The following is a 21,832-nucleotide window of genomic DNA, read 5'->3' as shown; positions in this document are numbered from 1 at the left end:
TCGTAGTATCACAAATATAAACTAAATATTTTTTGAGCATAAACCTACAACTGACTTCAACTGTTTTATGAGCATAAACCAACAACTGACTTCACATATATAATTACACCAAAGTTTTTTTGATGAGAATACTGAAGGCATTTTTAGCAAGAAAACGTCTTGAATAATCCCTAACAAAATATTATTGAATACGTTTTTGACCAAAATCACATTTAATAATCTCATCTAAAAATTTATTGTATGGAATATTAAAGGTATTTTAGTCTAAAAACAACTTTAAGGATCCGTTCCAACTTTTTTGTATGGATTATTGAAGGTGTTTCTAACAAAAATCGCCTTTAATAATCCTAACTAAAAATTTATTGATTGGATTATTAAAAACGTTTTCAACCAAAAATGCTTTCAAGAACTTTCTATAATCCATTTCGTATAATTTTCTATGGATTATTAAGGGTATTTTTCTGCTAAAAACGCCTTTAATATTCTTTCTCCAAAATTTTTTAAATCGATTAGTGAAGGTGTTTTTACCCAGAAAATACCTAGAATAATCCATTACAAATAATCCCTGTAAAAATTCAAAAAAAGCTAAAGGGAGGGATTGAACCTTCCACCTTATGGTTAACATCCGTATGATCTTTAAATCTTGATAGAATATTTATTAAAGGTAATTTTGACTAAAAACGCATTCAATAATCTTATGAAAGTTTTTCGTGGAATTATTAAATGCGTTTCTTACAGAAAACGCCTTCAATAATCACATACATTTTTTATGAGAGAATTATTCAATGCATTGTCTGCCAAAAACGCCTTCAGTAATCCCTATCAATTTTTTTAACTGGATTATTCAAACCGTTTTCTATCAAAAACGTCTTTACTATTCACTCAAAATTTTAAAACAAGATTATTCGAGGCGTTTTAGTCAATAAACGCTGTTAATATCAAGTCTTGAGTGACATTTATAAGTAAAAATACTTTGAATATTTAGTGACGTTTTGATAATAAATACCTTAAGTTTTATAAAAACACAAAAACTAGTTGCGTTTGTAAGTAAAACATAGCTATAAAACTATCACTAATCTTTCATTTTCTTGTAGTGTCCAAATGTTGTTGTTGTTGTTTGATTCCCATTGGTTGAAAGGAAAATAATAGCGAAAAATTAGTTCAAGAACTGACTCTATCGTTGCACAAGTGGATGAGGCAGTTATGTATGTGTCACCTCTCCTCCCTTCACCCGATCCTTTTAGGCAGTGGTCTTAAATGGCCGGCTTAATAAGGTCAATTATTGCATAAGCTAGCCTTTGCCTGATGTTGCGTCTCTTCCAATCCGACAATCAATGCAGTTGTGCAAGACATTCTAATTTTAATTTTGGGCGAGAAATGCTTGTTCTAATTTCGTACCCAAAAAAAAAAAGGTACGACAAAAGGACGGTTGAGACTTGAGATTTCACAATCAGCTAAACAGATACGACGTGCCATTTTTTGGCAGCACTGCTTAATTCAGTCCTCGTAATTGCCAAGCAGGTAAAATGTAGGCGTAACTATATTTTTATTCTTCCACTTAACGTTGGTCTCTCATATTCCATTGGGATCAATTTGGTCTCCATTTTTATTTATGATCATCACGTCATATTCCACCACACCGATCGTCGTTGATTGACGTTGATAGCCACCGGTCAATCTCCTCTTCCCTCCAAATTTTACTCGTTTCTTCCTCTTCACCTCCTCATTGCGCCTAAAAGGTAAGGTGGATAAGAATGACAATGACTACTATCAATGCACCCACATGGACATGGTGCATTGGCAACGAGTGGGGCAGCTGTAGCATGCATGCAGGTAGATCTAGTAAATGATAACTGAGCCTTTATACGGTACTGGAGATTGATAACCATTTATGTAGGCTTGGCCATATTTTTGCCAATTCATTTTTTCTCCTAATCCGGTGCGAATAATAACCGAGAAAAAGACAATTTTTTTGGATAATTGAAAAAGCCAAAATTTTCAGCATATTTATTATTTACCCGTACCCTTTTTTGAAGAGATTTGCCACATACGTGCATGAATTTTATTCCTTCTGTTTTGATCTGACAACTAACGTCTTGAATTCTTGTTGCTACTACTACAAATTAAGAAAAAGCTCAAATACATCAAAGTCCAACTCCTCCAATTGAATCGCTAAAACGGAGTTCGATATATTGCTTCAGGAGAGGTCCATCGAACACAAATGAGACCACTGTTTCCTCAGCAAAAACTAACTCGTACCGAACTAACAAGTCAAGCAACTGCCCTAACTTCGCCTTCAACATTCTTCCCACGTAGAAAAAAAAAAAAGTAGCAACATAATGTTTGGCAGCAATAGCATAATGATACCTTCATTTTACAAATTTTAACACTGACCTTATTCAAATTAGGTGCAACTATTTTCACATTTCTATCGATTAATTGTCTTCTTATCAAAATAAATGTGAAAATAGCACCCTCTTTTTTACATCAATCCCTATTAAAATTAAAATCACCGAAAACATTTATATATAAGAATATTGATGCTAATTCACGCAAAATATTATAACTAGACTTCCATTAGAAACTCCTTATCTTTCTCCAACTTTTCCAGGGCTCCAGCTTCCAATGTGATCTCCACGTCAATGCTCCTGCCACCGCTCTTCCCTTGATACAAATACACCATCCCATCAAACCTGTTGTTGGACCCACTCCTCACTCCTTCAGGCTTTCCCCAACCAAAATCCACATCGTAGACCTTAAACCTTGGAGAGCTTCCAACGGCCACGCAGTTGACACCAGCATCCTTGAACTGGAAAATCTTCGGTGCAGCCTCCCACTCCTTGTTGCGTTCATCGATAGCCTCAGCATTGTGCGCTTCAATAACTTTTTGTACCATTGATGCTCCGAATTCCGGCGGGTTGGCCAACAATAACCCTGCTGCAGTGACGGTGAAGATGGCTTGAATTAGATTGCCGAAGTAACTTTCGGGCATGGGGGGATCAACCCTTTTACGACAATCTGCAAAGACAGTGAAAACTGTATAGTCTTCAGGTTTAAGGTCACGTGCTTGGGTTACATGCTGCCAAATATGGACAGCCAGAGATTGAAAAGTTGAGAATGGTTTAGAGCCGTCGGATGGTGGGTTAGAGTTGACTTTTGACTTGATCTTGTCAATGGCAGCTTCGGAAAACCTGAAGAGTTTCTCCCTGAGTTGTGGACCTTGGTTGGCATAACCGTTGCATGAAGCGACTGGGTTTGGTGGGAGCGAGAGGTCCAGCTTTACACGGGTGTTTCGGGCTTTGGTCCGTTCGAGAAATGGTGGGACGATGGAGTTGGACCCGCTACAGATTTGGGCCCACGAGCTCATAAAATGCCACGTGGAGGTTCCGTCGAGGATAGCGTGGTTGAAGGCGCACCCCATTGCAAGTCCGTCTTTCAACTTTGTCAACTATAGGACAAAATCATCAATATAAAAATTGAACCCAGAGTAAACGATGATGACGACAGTCAATTTCCCAAAAAAAGGTTCGATGAAAGGAAAAAACTGAATAGTACAAGTTGATATAGGGCCAACACAAGTGAATACAGGAATTAATGAATGGCATATTGGCTTCGGTCCCAGGTCCAGAAAATTGTGCAACAAATATCTTCTCTTGTTATGCTTCAGATTGGGCTATTATTAGGCTTATGTCGTTTGATATTTGATAACGGAGAAAACCAACCAGGTAAGTTAGATTAGGATGATGAAGGTTGTGCTTATAAAAAATAAATGCAGGAGGCTTATAGGTTCGCATTACAAACAAAAGAGTCTAATCACCTGATAGAAATTTAGAGCAAAGGCTAGACCCAGCAACTGCTACTTTAATCAGGATCTGACTTTAATGGACAAGAAGAGCAAAGAGCAATATTCAGTAGTTCTTCCTCTCACGCAAAGTACTATTTGATCACGACTCAGGGCAGCAAGGTTGTGAATTCAAGGCTTATCCGAGTTACTCACAGAAAATGGCAGTATATTTTTTTTTATTGATTTGATACAAATATGAGATAGGAGAAATGGAATGCGATCCTTTCCTTCCCACTGGTTCAATCTCAAATTCTGGGAAATCCTACTCTATATTTTAAACAAAAATGTTTTGATTATGAAATAAGCATATGTGAAATTAAACAGCTGTAACTTCATTAAATTTTATTCCATTTGGGCCTGGTACTCCAACAAATTCAGAAGGGTCATGGGCCAGTTCTACCTGCTTTTGAGTGACACAACAAGATGTAATATGACATCTATCATATTTTTGTGCCAAACAAACTTGATTCATTCATTATTTATCTTCTTCTGCAAATATCTGAATTAATTAGTGTAGTAGTATATTTTAGGTAATTAATATAATAGCCATTGTAATTTGTAAAATCTTGCTTATGGATAAAAAAATGATTATCCCAATGTGAGTTCATGTCTGCTTAAAATGGAAATGAGCATGCAGGATGATCACCTAATTAGATGCAGTATAAATGCTCAATTGCAAGAAAACTGCGGGGAAAAAGAATGATTCAATGGAATTTGGACAGAGATCAGCCCTCGTGGAAATCAAACAAGCATATATGGGCAAATCTGCTGTCACCTAGCAATATTGGACAAGCCGCAAAAAAGTTGAAAGAATTGTTAGTTTACCTGCACAGATAACAGAGGCCTGTGAAGGCCCTCCAAGTTCAAGACACCATTGTAAGGGATCAGGTCCTTGAGAGAGCTTGTGCCCTCATCAGCCGCAAGTTCATCGACGCTGAGCCCCTCGGCGATGGCTTCCAACACCTCAACACCGTCCATATCATCGTCATAGTCCACCCTGAAAACCCCTTCCTCATCTTTTCCAAGCTTGCCTCCCAGCTGATAAAACTCCTCCAAAACCTCGCTGAGCCCATCCTTGAGTTTTTCCACCTTATCCTCGAACTCCCCACCCTTGTAAAACAACAACTTCTGGTTATAATAGAAGGCCAGATATGGGAGATCAAATGTGACCAATTGACATTCTTTTCTTCCTACAATCTTGCCAGGCTTGACATGGCTTTTGCTGGTTATTTTTACCTTCGTCATCTCTTCCTTCTTCCCTGCTTCAGCTGCCATATCCTTGGTTATTGTTATTTTTTGTTTAGAAAAATAAAAATCTTATACGAAAGAGAATTTTTTTTTTTCAAAGTTACAAAGAGCTGGGTAGAAAATGAGGACTAGACTGTATGGATACTTATAGAAGAAGAGACACACTGGATATAGTTGGGGAAGCATTAATGGGATTCATTGAGAACAGTTGTCGTCCATTAATACGCCTAAGTATCCTCTTCTGTTTTGGAAGCAGTTGGGTGCTAGCTCACTTTCTGTGCCATGGCTAAAAAAGTGTCAACATTAAAAACACCTCAAAATTTATTCTCTATATCAAAATGTTAGCATTATTTGCTGTAAAGCTCTTGTACCTTGAGCTGCAAAATCTTTCACCTAGCATCCCCTTCGCATTCTCGATGATGGTAAATTTAAAAATACAAATAACTTTCTAAAGTTAAACTTCTAATTTTTTCATGCCAAGATGCTGGTTTCACTCCGAGTCTATTATTAACATTTGATTAAATTAATTTATAAAAATATCATAACATTTAAAATGATAATAAAATAAAGTATTGAACAATTAAAATGATATGAAATAATCCTATTTTCTCATAATGAAATGACTCATACAAGTGTTTGTGTTGAGCTCCAACTTGAGATTAATCCTTTAAAAGTAAAAGAGAGGAACGATTAGAGTCAAAGGCAAGAGGTGTTCATTGCGTTTATACTCCAACACGTAAATCAGTAAGGATCAGATCAAAAAGGAGGTAAGAAAGTAGGGAGGAAGAAAAAAAAGGTATAAGTTAGTTGAACCTAGTTCTATGGTGCCTGAGTCTCCATATTTATAGCTAAGGTGAGAGAGACAAAAAAGAAATAATTAGGACAGAACTGAACTGAGGTGGCACTGGAGATGTTAGACTGACCTGACATATCAGGTTGACACAAATGACTAGCATACCCCTGATTATCTGCTAGAGACTGAGATAAGGAAAAAGACCACTATGGCTTTTGACTATTATATGCCTCCAACACTTTATTCCCTCATCAAGCGATCTAAGTATCAAATCACCAAATTTGTTATCAATGTCTCTGGTATAGGGTAAGTGGTTGCATATTTTTTCAAAGACCGATGTTGTAGGAAGAGGTCGATTCTAAATGACAACTAGCTTTGAGTCATGGTCCAACTTGGCCATTAACTAATATCACGCATGTGTTTCGGGATAAGTGCATAATTGATTTAAAGGTTGTCGAGGTGACAATTATTAGGGGTAATTCGAGATTATTGCTGGAGCTCGTATAGCCATGGTAAGACTTGTATTTTCTTTCAAAAATTTAGGCTTGAGCCTTTGTTTTAAACCTTGAAAATGAATCGGGCTATTGGTTTACCTCTGACAATCATCCGATTCGGCTGGTCTGATTTGGGGTTTGTCCGGTTGGGCCAGTCTAATAGCATTAAATGAGCCAAGAGATCATTTGAATGGGGAGATTTAAAATAAGAGATGAAAAGACATCTACCTACCCACTCTCTAACAAATGGCGATGACGTGCCATCTCTCTAGGCTAAAGCGCGTCTATATAAAGGGACTCATAAGGCTTCAGTTTTTCATCTTTCACTTTCTTTGCTCTCGATCCGACCTAAAAATTTTTATTTTCATGACTTTCTTGCCTTTCAAGTTTTTTCTTCATTCATTTTGGTATGTATTTCTAACCATGTTTTCTAGTGTGAGTTTTGGAGGGGCTAAGAGCTACAAGGTAGAGCTAAGAGGAGATCAGTAAGAACAGCTAGATGATGAACTGATCCTTCCAACTATTGAAGGGCACAACTATATGAAAAAGGCTTATTGGTTTAATCTGATGTTTAAGAAAGGGCAGTGGCATAATGAAGAGAATGCTCGGACAAGAGGTAAGCCAATTTTGAGCACTGAAAAGCTATGTGCTTAAATCGACTTCGAACTTCGAAATTCACCCATTTTCCTTGTCTCTCAGATCGATCCATTTTTCATGGCTGATCTTCTTTCCTCTTCAAGTATTCCTCTTTTTAAGGTTCAATCTCCTCCATCTCCTGTCATTTCTACTTTTTTCCTTCAATCAACTTTTTTTGACATCTCGTCTTCTCTTGAGGGGTTTCACCTCATCCCTCTTTCTTTGAGATCAAGTTATTTTCATCTACTGTTCTTTCTCAGGATCCATTTCCCACTCCAGAGTCAGATGCTTATGATAAGGAAAGTTTCGAAGAAAAGAGTATCTCAATCAAAAAAAAATGATAGCAAGGAGAAGAGTCATATAATGTAGGATGAACTCATCAAGGTCCCTGTATATACTCCCTATGACCTCGACATGATCTCTAAAAATGTGATAAGTTAACTAAAAGGCATAGCAAATTGTGAAAACTGTCTTAACATGTGTGTAACTCATCATGTTCAAGCTTTGGGTACTACTTTTTTCCTCAAAAAAGAGTACAGTATAATAATATCGAATTTTTCAAACCAAGTCACTGATAAATTAGAGCCATATCGATTAATTCTACTCAATACATAGTCTATTTATCATTATTTGTCAACATTTAAATATTCTTCATTCTCTTTCTCTATTCAAAGAGTTCTTTTCTCTTAAAAAACATCTTAGTGATAGTAGGTAGTTTTATATTACACTCGATCAAATAAAAAGATTCTTGTCGATTGCCCTAGCTCAATAAAGAATTAAAATCTACTTTTCTTATGCCTTAAAGGCTAATAAAGATGGTAAGCCAAAGGTTGAGGCTTGAGAAATAAAAAGTACATTCAATTTTTTTGTGAACTCGTCAGTGGCCCTCTCCATCCTTGATCTATCAGATCGAGATAAAATTTTAGATTTTACACATAAGGGGAGCTCGTTATAAATGCTCATGGATTGACCTCCCCAAAAGTAATAAACAACATAAAATATAAGGTAGGTTTAAGGTAACCTTATCGAGTTCTATTTTGAGTTGATTTTTCATCTAACTGTTAGCTCTATTTTGCAAATATGACTAAAACTGGAGAATATGTTAATGTTGCCTTATACCAACATGCCCCAAAGCCCAAGAAAAGAAAAAATATAATCCAACTTAGGGCCCTATTGCGTGGGGGAGACAAAATAGTCAGCATGGCCATACCCTGCATTCCTCCAGGTCAAAAATTAAAGGCTAAGGTAAGCCATAACTTATTCTCCACGTTAGCACCAATGCCACCCCCTATAGCCAAAAAACCACGAGTGAAGGTGTTACCCACTCTTCTCAAGAACCCCAAGGCTAGAGTGCTGAGACCTAGCTTGAAAAAAATAATCATGGGGTTAGAGTTTGCTCTAATAGATGACCTCATCTCTAACCTCAATGTTGTTAGGAGGTTCTGCAAGATTGTATTTTTGCCCCTTTATGGATATCTCCTAATCTCAACTCGATTTCTTCTTACTATTTTCGTTTTTATTTTTCTAAGTTTAAAGTCTTTCCTTGCAGTCTAAAAGAAGTTTCCACCTCAGCTCGTGGAGAACAGTAGTTGAGCCCTCCATTACGCTTATCTTGCAATAGGGCATATGCTAAGGGCTGAGAAAAATGTCACTGCCCTTGCTGAATAGTACAAAAAGAGCTCAAATGCATTGGGTAGTGTCAGATCGAGCCTCATTGCATCCCACAAAAAAGAGGCAGAGCTAAGAAAGATGATTCAAAGAGACAGTTCTAAATGACTATCTTTTCATATAAACTTTATTTTGAATTCTTCTACATTTTTTACATAAGCTTTCGTAGACAACTCTACATGGCTATCTTCCATTTTAGGTTATATGATTCAAAGAGGCACACATCTAAGTACATTAATGTGTACATTTCTAAAATTTATTAAGATTTATATTAAGACTAAAATAAAAATTCATTTAGAACAACATCGCAATCAAGTAGAAACAGAAATATGAACTTTTGTAATGAAGTTTCAATCAATGACTAAATAGCACAACTCCTCATAACCGAAACAGCCATCCCTATCATCTTTCAAATCTAATGAAACATGAAGCTTTTACCTATAACCTCACACTTGACAAAATCTATGCCTTTAACAATAACAATTGTGTTTGCCTAAAATGAAACGATATAGCGACGTGCATAAAGATCTTCAATATTCTATTAAATCTCTCATTTTGGTCCTCACTATAACAAAAACTCCTTTCGTCTATGGCTTTTTTTTTCTAAATCAACTTTATTTAGCTCAATCCCAAAATCCTCCATATTAGTAACCTCATTTTGGAACTCTCTATTTGTTGTAATATAATTATTGATAAATGTAATATAATATAAATAACAAATTATATAATAGCAATAATATTTCTACAAATTTTTTAATATTTTGGCCCAAAAAAGTCTTCGTTATATCTTTTATTTTCAACATGCTTATAAATTATAAAATGATTTAATTTTTAATATTTAAAGCACATTTGATTCATGAATGTAATAGAAGATAAATGCAATTGATATTATGTAAAAAATAAAAAATAAAAAGAATAAAATATTTATTAGGAAGTTTGATTCATTAAAATTAAATAGAAAAATATATTTTGCTACCTTCTTGTCCCAAAGACATTATTGCTATTCAAGCTCTAGTAATCAATCCTCCAAGCCTACTTTCAACTATTGTTAGAGACATGTAAAGTCCACATGACCAATTAGTAACTCTAGCATGTACAAAAACAAAACAAACATAATTAAGTACAATTAAAAAGCAGAAAACTACTAAACATTCCTTACATTGCAATTCTTTTTCTCTTGTCATTTCAATGTTCCAAAAAAATTATTGATAATTACTCACTTTTCAAAGTTGAGAATTTCATTCCTTAAATTTTGAGCTCGTGATTCTCTAACATCAATTCTTGTCACATTCCTTACCACATCCTACAAGACAAGAATTTAGCACTTAAGTATGAAACAACTTGACCTATAATGAAGTTGTCCACCCAATTTATGAAAGAAACCATGAATGAAATACAAAACTATAAATATGTCAAAGCTGAAAATTTTCACTATTAGATCACCATTAACCTTAACCACGATAATTAAAATTACACATCTTACAACAATAGGAACCAAAATAATATCACCTCAGTCCTATCGTAAAGACTCAACTGCATCCTTGGTCAACAATGAAAATGGCATAATAATATTTGTCTCATCATCTTTTTCATCACCCAAAAATGATTCAAACTCTTCAAAAACTTATATCTCATCTAGAGAAACCTATTGAAGAAAGAAAGATTAGATTGGCAAAAGCTACAAAAACCATGTAAGTTGAAAAAAAAAGGTATTTTGCTACAATCACTAATGTCATTCAACAATAACCTCATCATTATTAGAGCACTTATCCTATAAACAAAAACTATAAAAGTTGTCTAATCAAAACCAAAGTGAATGACATAACACCAAAAAGTACACCATCATACCAAATATAAAAAGTGTGGAAAATAGTAAAAATGATAATGCAATATACATTTTGTTAGGAAAAACTCACAATAGAGATAAAAGCACCAACAGTGTATGCTCTTCTAGCACATCTAATATAATGTACATATCCTAAAACAATTGAAGGCATATATTAAAATTTATAACTTGCGTTAGAAAGAAAATAGAAACATTTATTAAAATCAAGTTTTGAAAAAGCAAAAAAAAAAAAAACTACACCTTGAATCCAAATGCTAATAAACGATAGTACCAGCAAAACATGAAGATAAAAGCATATGCTAATAACAATCCCAATTGACCATAAAACAACAATTCTTAAGTTTGTTAAAAATTGATTAAATGGTCTTTTTTAAATCGTTGGCTTACCTTATGCACATTTTTAAAAAAACGCATGGTTTGTTTCCATATGGATTGATTAGGTTTGAATTTATGTCATATTTGACTTTCAAGTCATTTTTTTATCAAGCATACTATATATCAACTAAAGAGAGAGAAACCCATAACAAAAAGCTAACAATTGTAGAATGTTTTGGAATTTTTGTTTTAAAGAAAAAAGAGACTTATAATGCGATCAAAAGTGCCAATAGCACCATCAAGGACGTGGATGCAGGCGCAGGTTTCCTCACACATCTTCTTGATAAGTTCGCCTTTACGGCCAATTATGTTACCCACTTTCAAAATTGACACAATCGCTAAAACACGTGGTGTCTTGGCCATTCAGGCCACTTCTCTACCGCTAGATTAGATGTGGTTACTTTTGAAAGGTTTTACGGTGATACAGTTGTTGTGGCGTCTACGATTTCCATAGAATGATGTATTATCAAACATAAAATTACCCTTAATTACTAACCTAAAACAAAAAAAAAATACACAAATTAACAAAAAAGATCATGCATGAAAAAATAATCCAAACACAAAATCAAAATCCAGAAACCACAAAAAGAATAATCTATATAATGCATAAAAAAAAACAATAAAACAAACAACAAATATGCACACAAACAACTATGTTAAAACAACTCAAATTGTCAATTAAAATATGTTAAATTCTTCATCCAAAAAAATCTAAAAAAAAATTAAAACAAAAAAATTAAAGGGAGAGGAAAGTTGTAGAAGCGGAGTCAAAAGGTAATGTTGTTGAAAGCCAAAGTAGAGTTTGAGGTGTTTAAAAAGATGTTTTCTTGGATGAGAGTTTTGGTGTGGAATGGGAAGAAGAGATTAAAGAGTTTTTGGCATAATCTCTCTCTAGATCATTTTGGCATTGATTTGTGAAATCCTGATGTCCAAATATATCCTCAGATTGATTTTTTATAACACTCGTTAGCTAAACATGAAATCAAAATCTTAGAAACTTCTTTTATATATACATATAGATTTAATATTATCATGATTGAACCTTGATATTAGAAATTTAACGTTCTATCATCAAATTACACATCACATAACAATTAGTGATATGAGTTTTCATTTTTTTTTAAAGAAAAACTATTTATATAGACCATCTTTCCTATTATTTGAGCATGAAAGATTGAACGTAATTGTATTCTCTTATGTCTTTATATTTTTCCTTTAGATGACTAATACTACTTGTAAATTAAGGCCAACCCCCACCTCCTACTATCTCATTTTCTTTTGTTTTATTTTCTTCCGTAAGCAGTAATTGAATTTAAAACCTACTCGCATGCCAAATCTTCCAACATTGCAAACATGTCATATGTGGATTGAAATTAAAACTTTCCTGTAAGATGCTTAATTTCATAATTCTCTATAAAAACTGATTTCTTTTTCAACAAAAAGAAAGAAAATATGCTTGTTTTTGAGTTCATGGGAGTACTCTTCATTTAAGAAGAGTTGTCACCAAAAGGAAGACCTATTGCAAATAATTGATGATTAATAAATTTACAACAATAAAGGTTGCTACCTAATCAAATTAATTTACTTCGTCATTATCGATAGTTTAAAGGTTTCTAAACGAAGCAGACCTTTTATAGGACCCTTTTGACAGCAGCAGCTGCCACCTCCCAATGCTTATGAAAATGATGTATGCATCGTCAGACGTCAAGGGCCCGTAATTCTGTGCGGTTCTTATTCATACAACTTTAATTTCGACCTTTATCTCTCATTTTCAAAACAGGTAATAGAAATCAACCAATATTATATGTAGAAAGAGATCAATTTACATGGGGTAAAATTAAAAAATTTTAAATATTTTTTAATTTTTAATTTTAATAAATTTAAAAGATGAGAGAAAAAATAAAAATTGAAAAAATTTTAATTTCATTCATTGAATCTATTAAAATTAATAATTAAAAAATATATAAAATTAAAATAATTTCACAATGTATAAGTTAATCCTTCTTTATTATAAATAGGAAAGCATTTACTGATGCTACTTATATACCGTAAGCGATGCAAATAAAGTTATTACTAATAAAAATGTAGTTGTACATCTTTTCCTCTTTTAGGCTCAATGTAGTTATTCAGCATTAACACTGGAATAGTGATCTCCATGTGACCATGCCAGCCAAATTCTGAAAGAAACATTATCAATATGAGGCTAGATCTGGTAAAGACAGAGCATACATAGTTTAGACTTTAGAGTTGGTATGCTGGAATTTTTTATGTATGCAAGAAAAATTAGTGGTGATAAGAGAAAAGGAGACACCAAAGACTCGATTGATTCTAAATTTCTGGTTGGCAGTTCTGTTCACCATATCTATACCTTGTACGGAAAACAGTTGGTGGGCAATAAATTAAAATTGTAGATAATTATGTTGAGCCTTAATTTGAGGCGGCATTGATTCATAAGCAGCCTTAATTATTATTATGATTGTTAACAAAAAAAAAAGTAGACAATGACCTGAGTTTTCTAGTGTTTTCCAATGTTTGTGAAGGTCAAAACCAAGAAAAATCCGCAATAAAATCAATGGAGTTTTTGGCTAAACCAATATTAATTTATCTAGATGGTAGGTGAAGCCGGATCCAAGATCACTTTCACAACAAGTTTTGTAGCCCTATTCATGGTCATGAAACACAAATAGAGATGCTCCCCTAAATCATCAAGTAGTTGTGTAATAAAGTTGACATCATTCTTCTTCACCTGGCTTGGACTCGTTCTTCTCCAAAAACTTAACCATTGCACTCATGTCCTCAACCTCATTATTTAGCCGACCCACCAGCCGACTTATTGTGTCCAGGTCTCTATTCCTTGGCAGCTGCGGCCAGCTTAGCCAACTCCCTTGCAAGTCTTCTTGTTGAAGCCAGCTCAATCGAAGCTGCTATAAGACCCGGCTCAGCCACAAGCAATGCTAGAAATATGCCGAGCCGTGCTGTAAACTGGTTGTTAAATGGAGCTTAGCTCGAGCCTTATTGTGTCTGCTACTGTTTGATACTCACAGAAGGCAAACGTACATTTCTTCGTGTCCCTTATATTCAGACTTGAAAGAGTTGGGAGGAAAGGAATCATTCAACATGAGGAAATTTTCTTGGGTCTAACAGCCCAATGGATGATGAAGCCCATATTTTGAATGAGCAAGTAACAGGATGTGACAAATTAATCGCAACAAGATGTTTTGGGTTTTTTAAGGTTTCAAGATCAAGGCCTGCCCCAGAGTAATTAGGCCGTAAAAGGTAATTTTGGGTTGGATCATGGTAACAATCCATTCTTTTTCTCATTATATATCTTCTCTCTTTGTTTTTTGAGGCCAAAACCCAATGCTAAAAAGTAACCCACTTCACACTAGACCCTAAAACCCTAGTGTCAGGGGTCCATATATTTATTAGATAAACCCTAGCTTTGCCCCAAACATTGCTTCGCCTCCCATTGTCTACTTCTCTGGCTCCTAGCTTTTCATTCTCTTTGCTTTCAAACTGATGAGACCTCCAAGAGGTAACCAATATCTCTTATTTTTCTTTGTAATTTGAAACAGCATCTGAGTCTGATAGTTCGGAGCTCAGAAGCAGCTTAGTTCTGTGTTTTTGGGTTTTTTTTTTTTAAATTAGTTTAGAGTCTGGTTATGGCATTTCTAATGTTTTGATTATGTGCAGGCCGTGGTGGTGGTGGTGGTGGGTTTAGGGGCAGAGGTGATGGAGGGAGAGGGAGAGGAAGAGGTGGTGGTGGAAGAGGTGGCGATAGGGGGGGCAGTGCTATGAAGTCCCGTGGTGGGGGACGTGGCGGCCGCGGTGGAGGAAGGGGGCGCGGAGGAATGAAGGGTGGGAGCAAGGTTGTAGTTGAGCCCCACAGACACGATGGAGTTTTTGTCGCTAAGGGTAAAGAAGATGCTCTTGTTACTAAGAATATGGTCCCTGGTGAGGCTGTCTACAATGAAAAGAGGATCGCCGTTCAGGTCATTTTGTCTTTCTGATAACTCACTTCATTTTCCTTCTGTCATTTACTACTATAAAATAATTGATGTGGTATGGTATTTGGGCTCTTGGGTATTTTGCTTTTCCACTAGACTTGTTGACAAGAGAATGATTAACTTTGCAATGAGAAACTGAGTGTCTTTTATGATTTTCCCTTAACAGAATGAAGATGGGACTAAAGTTGAGTACAGGGTTTGGAATCCTTTCCGATCTAAGTTGGCAGCTGCAATTCTTGGAGGTGTTGATAATATATGGATTGTAAGCTTTCAATTCTAGATCAGTTGTTCATGATTTGTACCTCTTGTAGCACTTTTTGGATTCCTGACTGACCTGCGTAATTCAATTTTTTGATTAATCAAGAAACCTGGTGCTAAGGTTCTCTATCTTGGAGCTGCTTCTGGTACCACTGTTTCTCATGTATCTGATGTCGTTGGTCCTGTGAGTATAGTATTAACCCAAATTTTCCAATGTATTTCTATGTTTATATTTGTCAGAGTTGCTTATGGGTTTTTTTTTTTTTTCAGACGGGAGTGGTTTATGCTGTGGAATTTTCTCACAGAAGTGGTAGAGACTTGGTCAACATGGCAAAGAAGCGAACAAATGTTATACCTATCATTGAAGATGCTAGGCATCCATCCAAATACAGGATGCTAGTTGGCATGGTGGATGTGATATTTTCTGATGTTGCTCAGCCTGACCAGGTGGGCTTTTTGAGCATTTGTCACTTTATTTCTGATTTAGACAATAGTGAAATGAAAAACAATCAGCAGGGTCAAAGTTTATTTGTTGGATCAACTTGCGGCTTGGGATTATTGTGCTGTAGTGTGGTGGATCTTGATAGTGTACCTTTGTGCTTATGTGCTCTCTTTTTTATCTCATCACATGCATGCATCCCACATTTCACATTTGCTTTGAATTGCCTGCACAAAATGCTTGGTCTATTTCTCTTTTGGCTTGGTACGTGTTTATTCATCTGTGTTCTGTTTTTACAATGTACTCTTTTATCTTCAGTATTTGTTTAGTAGCTTTATCTATCATATGCATATGATGAAGTCTACTCGGATTCCCCTTCAAGACTTTATGGGTGATGTAAACTCGAGTTTCTGATACAATATTAAGTCATCAACTTTAAATAGTTTGCAAAAAGGTTTTCATTTTTTTTAATTTGTTATCTACTAAATATAATGCTGATATAAGTATTTGGCTACAAGGAGTTGAATCTTAAAGATTCTTCCTCTTTACCAGAAGTATGTCTATGAAACTCTTGTGTAGCAGCCTCTCTCTTTTCCCATTTATTTTTTTCTCTTTGTTATTTTTATTTGACTTTTCAATATGCAAATGATGAAGTACTTGGATTCCCCTTCAAGATATCATGGGTGATGCAATACCAAGTTTCTGATGCTTGTTTCAACCCTTCTATCTTGTTTGTGCAAGTTTTGCCGCCTTTTTTTATTTAAGCATTGGTTTTTTGACTCTCTTGAGAGTAGTAATTGTATATATTCTTTTATTTTAATTTCTTTTTGGTTCATATACATTCTTAAAATATGTCACACTAGTGTTTGAAAACTTCTTTTTCTTTGTTTTTCAAGTTCATGCATTCTTTTATATGCATATGCATTGCTAAAATTGAAAAAGAGAATGCATTAATTTCCATCAGTGCTCTTTATTGCACAAAATGAGTCTATGATAATTTGACTGCTCTGGTTTTTAGACCACTGAACAGCTTACTCAACTTTTCTCTCTCATATCCTTCACTGGTGGAGATGAGTTGACGTAATCTTCCTGAAATCCTTTTGTTTCTGAGTCCTTTTTTACTTCTTACTTATTTGCAGGCAAGGATTCTGGCGCTGAATGCATCATTTTTCCTGAAAGCTGGAGGCCATTTTGTTATTTCAATCAAGGTTTGTGTTCCAATGAATTTTGGCTTTAAACTTAAAACTTGTGAAATTTGTTGTTTTTTTGGAGACTTGGAAGTTGACTTTAATTTCACTAGAAGCTTTCGCTCTGCATGCCCTCTTAACTTGATTGAACATTTGTTCTCAGGCGAACTGCATCGATTCCACTGTTCCTGCTGAGGCTGTATTCCAGAATGAAGTTAAGAAATTGCAACAGGATCAGTTCAAGCCCTTCGAACAAGTCACTCTTGAACCTTTTGAGCGTGATCATGCTTGTGTCGTTGGTGGCTACCGAATGCCAAAGAAACAGAAAGCTGCAGCATAATGTTTTTTAGGTTGTCTTTTAAGCCAATGTTTTCTAGAAAAGAGATGGCATCTTAGATTGATTTGAGAAAATTCAGTTTATTATGATGTTTTATTTTTAATTTAGTTTTCGTTAAAACCCAATATGAATGTTGTTTTTGAACAATTTTCGCTAATGTTGGTTTCTATCCTCATTCATCTTCCCGCTTATCTGTGTTCTGCAGCACCAAAATAATCTATTCCATGACTAAAATACTCCTAACAATTCACGTACAGCTAATGTGATTAATGAGCAAAACAATAAACATTAAAATGAAAATTTTGTATGTTGTCCATTTCAAATTAAATTGATGAAAATTGGTTCAATTTCTTGCACGTATTTTCTTTGTAGGTTGTTGAATGATCATATCAGTTAGAATTGAATATTAATGGGGTTGTCAAAGAACTTTATGAAATTAATCGCTTCCTGGTCTCATTGCCTCAGTTTAACAAGATCTTTCACGTTCAAACATACTACAAAATAAAAATATGGCGATTAGTAGTAACATTAATATTCGATAAATAAAAACTCTGAAGCCCATAACCTTATTTTTAAAGTTACAGACTTGATTTATGTTGATGGGTCTCTGCTCTCACCAGTCAGTCAGCGTCGTTTGTCATTTGAGTTGCAGTCATGAGAGAACCCCATAACCAGATGGCCTGCTCTCAGCGTCATGTAGAAGGAAGGATAAAATGTTACTGCCCATTAAGTAGCTGCCCTACTTTTCAAACCTTTTTAGTTTTTAGTTTTTACCATTCAAAATAGAAACAGAAAGAAATATCAAATATGTCCAAAGTGGGATTTAAACCCACGCACTGTCACGAGGACCATAACTTAAGTCTGACGGCTTAGACCACTCTGCCATCCTGCCTAGGATGACTTTAGATAACTTCTTGAATATACTCTCTTATCGTAACTCTTAACACCAGAGAAAATTTGGCCTATGTCAACAAGCTATGAAGATTGGAAATTAGACAGCCCGAACTTACTCTAGTTAATCTTCGGGCAAATGTTAATTAATGGAGTTGGACTCTGAACAAAAACTGATAAACTGATTGATTGAATAATGACAACTTTCCAAAATCTCTTGTACAGAACAAAGTAGCTAGGTCCAACATCACAAGTTGGAGATTGGACATCTGAGTTGCATTAGGCCAGGACCAAACCAAGCTTAAATGTAAAGCTCTGATCATGATTATTCTTCGCAAAGCTTGGATCGCGTTTATATCCATCTCGTTTGGACTCAGAGGAACAATAGAGACTACGTTAAAAAAAGAAAAAGAAAAAGCGAAACAGCTAAAATCTGTTTTGCAGTTATGGAGTATGCGGGAGACTGTTAGATGCCGTTTGCAGGGTCTTAAGAATGTGGCCGGAGATGCTGTTAATAGACAATTTTTGGTGTATGTGTGATGTTGTTCTTGTCTGTCTTTTTTTTTTTGTTTCGTTGATCCTTGCTGTCCTTGTTCTGATCTTGTAGTTGTATTCTTTGTAGCAGCTTTGCTGCTTCTTTTTTGATAGATAAAAAAAAGTTTCAGTTCTGTGTAGCTACTACTTTCACAAGGAAAACACTACTTCGTCAAATCCCAATGCTTGCTTCTGTAACTTTGTTTTTTAGAATTTAGTATCTCCTCCACCAACAATGCCTACATATTGAAAATTCCTCATGAAAATCTATTGATATGAACCAACTCAACTCGGAGAGCAACTTCAATTTTTTTGTAGATGCAAATGCATACATAAAGTTGGTTGAATTACCAAGGAGTTTTTTCACTTCTTTTTTTTTTTATTCTCTAATTGGAAATGCCTCCGTATAAAAGGTCACGAGAGACAAAGAGTTGGATCTTTGTCACAGTATTCAGTATCAACCAACTTGCTCCTATCAGAATCAGGAGAAATAAAACCAAAGTAATGCTAAAGGCTAATGTCTATATTGTCCTCCTTCTAACATCTGATCTCATATGCTACTACTATTTGTCCCCTCAGTAGCGATTTCTTGGCCACCCCACTTCCTCATACGTTCCATTGTTTGTTCCACCTGTAAATGAATTACTCTACTACTTAGTTTTACTTTGTCCAGAATTCTCAACACCCTGGATTTCATTAGAGAAAAAAAAAAAGATTTTTAAAAAGAACACACCAGAATGCAGTTGACTGCAGACATTCAAAACGAAATCATATTACTGGTTTTTTTCTATTGAAATTTATCATCTCTTAAGTAAATAAAAAGGTTGTAAACCGAGAATGAAGAGGATGAAAAAGTCAATGCTACATTTCAGATGGTGCTTTAACCCGAAAAATTCCATTATCTAGTGAGCAAATGACAAAAGCAATTTTAACTAACCTCCTTATCCCAATTGGTTCCATAGAGAACAATCAAGAGCAGCAAGGTTTGCAAAGCAGTTCCCGATATCATGCCCTCCCAAAGTCCTTGCAATAATAAGAAAAGTTATATTGGTGAGAGTGTAGAAGAAGAATTTTGGATTGAGACTACTATGCGAGGAGAGACATGGCTGCTGGTCGCATCATGCCACAGTCAGAGTCAGAGACAGGGCCTCGTTTCTACATTAAACTAGTTAGAATCAGATGGAAATTGGGTAGCTGTTCATCATGCAAATACAGGTAGGAGAGGAAAGGGAACAGAAATACCATACCATCACTCCTAATTTTGCTTTATAACCAAGTAGGTATCCGAAGCGGAAGATCAAAAACGTAATAGCAACCAATGTCTGCCATCCACCGTCAATAGCAACACCTACAAGAATGACATAAAAAGTGTATCTGAGTACAAAAAAAAAAAAAGACGATAAAAATCAAAGTTCAAACACATTGATACCTGATATCACAGGCTGGACACTGTTAAGAACCATGGTCACACCAAGAAGGTATGCTAGATGAGCAACAGCTCGCTGCATTTCTTCTCTGCTGGTAAAAATGATGGCAAAGTGATCCCTGGTTATAACAACAACAACCATGCGGAAAAGCCCAATGAGGAGAGACTGAAGCAGGGTAACATATTCAGAGTACTTGGCTGCTCTTGGATGTCCCAATCCAAGCTCATTGGAAAACCGAACGCTGAGAGAAGTGGATCGAAACGTGAAATGTATTACATGAAGATGCTTCACCATCGAACCAAAAAGTAAAGTAGTAAACCTTTTGATTAAGCAATACCCATTAGGGAAAATTTACAAAACCAGAGAAGAAAGTAATACCCAGTGTGCTTATATTGATATTCAGCTAAAAAAGAAACAAATATTTGAGAAAATCTGAAAATGATGAATGAACTCTTAGTATTATGCAAAACTCAATATATGTTTAATAATCATCATGTACTGAAGGTTATGTCTGAGAATATTTACCTCATAGCAGCGTTTATTCCCATGAACTGCATCGCTTCCCAGCCATTCAAATTCATACTGTCATGTAAAATCATAAAAAATGGATCATAAATGTCAGAACAATGCATCAAAGCAATCCAAAGAATCGTAAAATTAACTGGTTGGAATTTTTTAATATCCTTTCATACATAATTGATTAAATATGTTGCTTCTTTTGGAACTTTTTCCTTTTTCCAATCCCAATTGCTTATCTTAGCCTATAGCTTTAAGCCAATTACTTCCATCCAATGTCTAGAATGAGAAAACAGATTGTTAAGAGACAAAAGTAGAAAATTTTCTGCACTCCCAAATTAACTTTGATTTCATTGAAATCAGCAGTGAGGTACAATAGTATGATAAGATTTATAAACAATTGATGCAAAGCTTTTTACGAACTGACCAAATAGAAAGGGAACCGAGTGCAATCACTGCATTATTAAGGTGACCAACAAGAAGAATCATGCTCATCATGTACCAAATCTCAAGGCAAAGCATCACAGCTGAAGCAATGGAGAGTCGAACAAAGGCCCATATCTCCTTGAATGCCAACCATGAAAAGCCATGCCACCTCTCGTTGCACCAAAAAATAACATAGGCGACTTGAGCTAAACTGATCTCCCAGCTGGTGATGTGAAATGCTATGGCTGCACCAGTTGTTCCCCAACACAAAACATTGATGAAGAGCCAAAGAATTCCAATATGGAGAATCAGGGCCAGAAACCCAATCCAAGCCAGCAAGTTGACCTTGCTTTGAGCCCGAAGGAACTTTACAGTAGGGAAGGTAATGGCAAGTGAAAACAATTGTGGGATGGTAAGTATGGTGAACTTCACAGCCATGTCAGCGATCTCAACTTCTTGCCCAAGAAGTTTTAGGATTGGGGTGGCAAAAATGTAAAATGGCAAGAGGATGAAACAGGTGGCGAGCAAGATAATCCAGGACCTTTGCATATAAGCGCCAAGTGTCATGAGCCACCCTTGTATAGGGCCATGACTGGGACTTAGGTTGCCATGAGCCACCCATGTATAGGGCCATGGCCGGGTAGATCCCTTGTGCTAGGAAAACTGTCCCCATTTCAAACATTGTAACGGTTATTAGTAGCAAAGCTCTAAAAGTTCTAAGGCTCTTTAGGGGGTGAGCCGGCAGCGTAGTGTTGGGCTGTCTCATCGGGTGCTATGTGAGCTTAGGCCACCCACCAAGGGCTGCCCCCCTGGTCCTGGTGATGGTGGGAGGTCCCGATGTATGATTCTCGTTTATAATATAATTCACCCCGATTGAATGCCCGATTGTTGCCTCGATGTGTTTTT

At 35.6% G+C, this 21,832-nt stretch overlaps 3 protein-coding genes and 2 non-coding genes across 5 annotated transcripts; 3 read left to right on the top strand and 2 right to left on the bottom strand.

The window, feature by feature from the left end:
• Positions 1–2,395: 2,395 nt before the first annotated feature.
• Positions 2,396–5,225, bottom strand: LOC111316400 (BAHD acyltransferase DCR-like). Its single transcript, XM_022918364.2, has 2 exons — positions 4,670–5,225; positions 2,396–3,448 (listed from the first exon to the last, which is right to left on the bottom strand). Exons 1-2 carry the CDS (start codon positions 5,117–5,119, stop codon positions 2,567–2,569), a joined length of 1,332 nt encoding a protein of 443 aa, XP_022774099.2. The 5' UTR covers positions 5,120–5,225; the 3' UTR covers positions 2,396–2,566.
• Positions 5,226–14,330: 9,105 nt separating this feature from the next.
• On the top strand, positions 14,331–17,317 carry LOC111309823 (rRNA 2'-O-methyltransferase fibrillarin 1-like). The gene is made up of 7 exons (XM_022908828.2): positions 14,331–14,439; positions 14,598–14,896; positions 15,078–15,173; positions 15,276–15,353; positions 15,440–15,616; positions 16,748–16,816; positions 16,959–17,317. Exons 1-7 carry the CDS (start codon positions 14,424–14,426, stop codon positions 17,133–17,135), a joined length of 912 nt encoding a protein of 303 aa, XP_022764563.2. The 5' UTR covers positions 14,331–14,423; the 3' UTR covers positions 17,136–17,317.
• Positions 15,954–16,026, top strand: LOC149516758 (small nucleolar RNA snoR60). Its single transcript, XR_016345428.1, has one exon. It is a non-coding gene; the product is annotated as a small nucleolar RNA snoR60 (small nucleolar RNA).
• LOC149516757 (small nucleolar RNA snoR60) lies at positions 16,248–16,318 on the top strand. The gene has a single exon (XR_016345429.1). It is a non-coding gene; the product is annotated as a small nucleolar RNA snoR60 (small nucleolar RNA).
• A 1,497-nt stretch (positions 17,318–18,814) lies between the features above and the next one.
• Positions 18,815–21,493, bottom strand: LOC111309805 (protein DETOXIFICATION 35-like). Its single transcript, XM_089765209.1, has 6 exons — positions 20,928–21,493; positions 20,510–20,566; positions 19,987–20,225; positions 19,805–19,905; positions 19,495–19,580; positions 18,815–19,188 (listed from the first exon to the last, which is right to left on the bottom strand). Exons 1-5 carry the CDS (start codon positions 21,491–21,493, stop codon positions 19,563–19,565), a joined length of 981 nt encoding a protein of 326 aa, XP_089621335.1. The 3' UTR covers positions 18,815–19,188; positions 19,495–19,562.
• Positions 21,494–21,832: the final 339 nt, after the last annotated feature.

Source organism: Durio zibethinus, chromosome 9 (assembly GCF_047325235.1).
Source record: "Durio zibethinus cultivar Kanyao isolate XHJ-2024 chromosome 9, ASM4732523v1, whole genome shotgun sequence".
Taxonomy (NCBI): domain Eukaryota; kingdom Viridiplantae; phylum Streptophyta; class Magnoliopsida; order Malvales; family Malvaceae; genus Durio; species Durio zibethinus.
This window is presented reverse-complemented; position numbering and strand designations above follow the sequence as displayed.

Coding starts and splice junctions, on each gene's coding strand:
- LOC111316400 (XM_022918364.2), bottom strand. CDS start 5,119: ATGGCAGCTGAAGCAGGGAAGAAGGAAGAGATGACGAAGGTAAAAATA. Junction 3,449..4,669: donor GGCCTCTGTTATCTGTGCAG/GTAAACTAACAA, acceptor TTTGTCCTATAG/TTGACAAAGTTGAAAGACGG.
- LOC111309823 (XM_022908828.2), top strand. Junction 15,617..16,747: donor ATGTTGCTCAGCCTGACCAG/GTGGGCTTTTTG, acceptor ACTTATTTGCAG/GCAAGGATTCTGGCGCTGAA. Junction 16,817..16,958: donor ATTTTGTTATTTCAATCAAG/GTTTGTGTTCCA, acceptor ATTTGTTCTCAG/GCGAACTGCATCGATTCCAC.
- LOC111309805 (XM_089765209.1), bottom strand. CDS start 21,493: ATGACACTTGGCGCTTATATGCAAAGGTCCTGGATTATCTTGCTCGCC. Junction 20,567..20,927: donor CTCGGTTCCCTTTCTATTTG/GTCAGTTCGTAA, acceptor TTTACATGACAG/TATGAATTTGAATGGCTGGG. Junction 20,226..20,509: donor GGAATAAACGCTGCTATGAG/GTAAATATTCTC, acceptor CACTTCTCTCAG/CGTTCGGTTTTCCAATGAGC.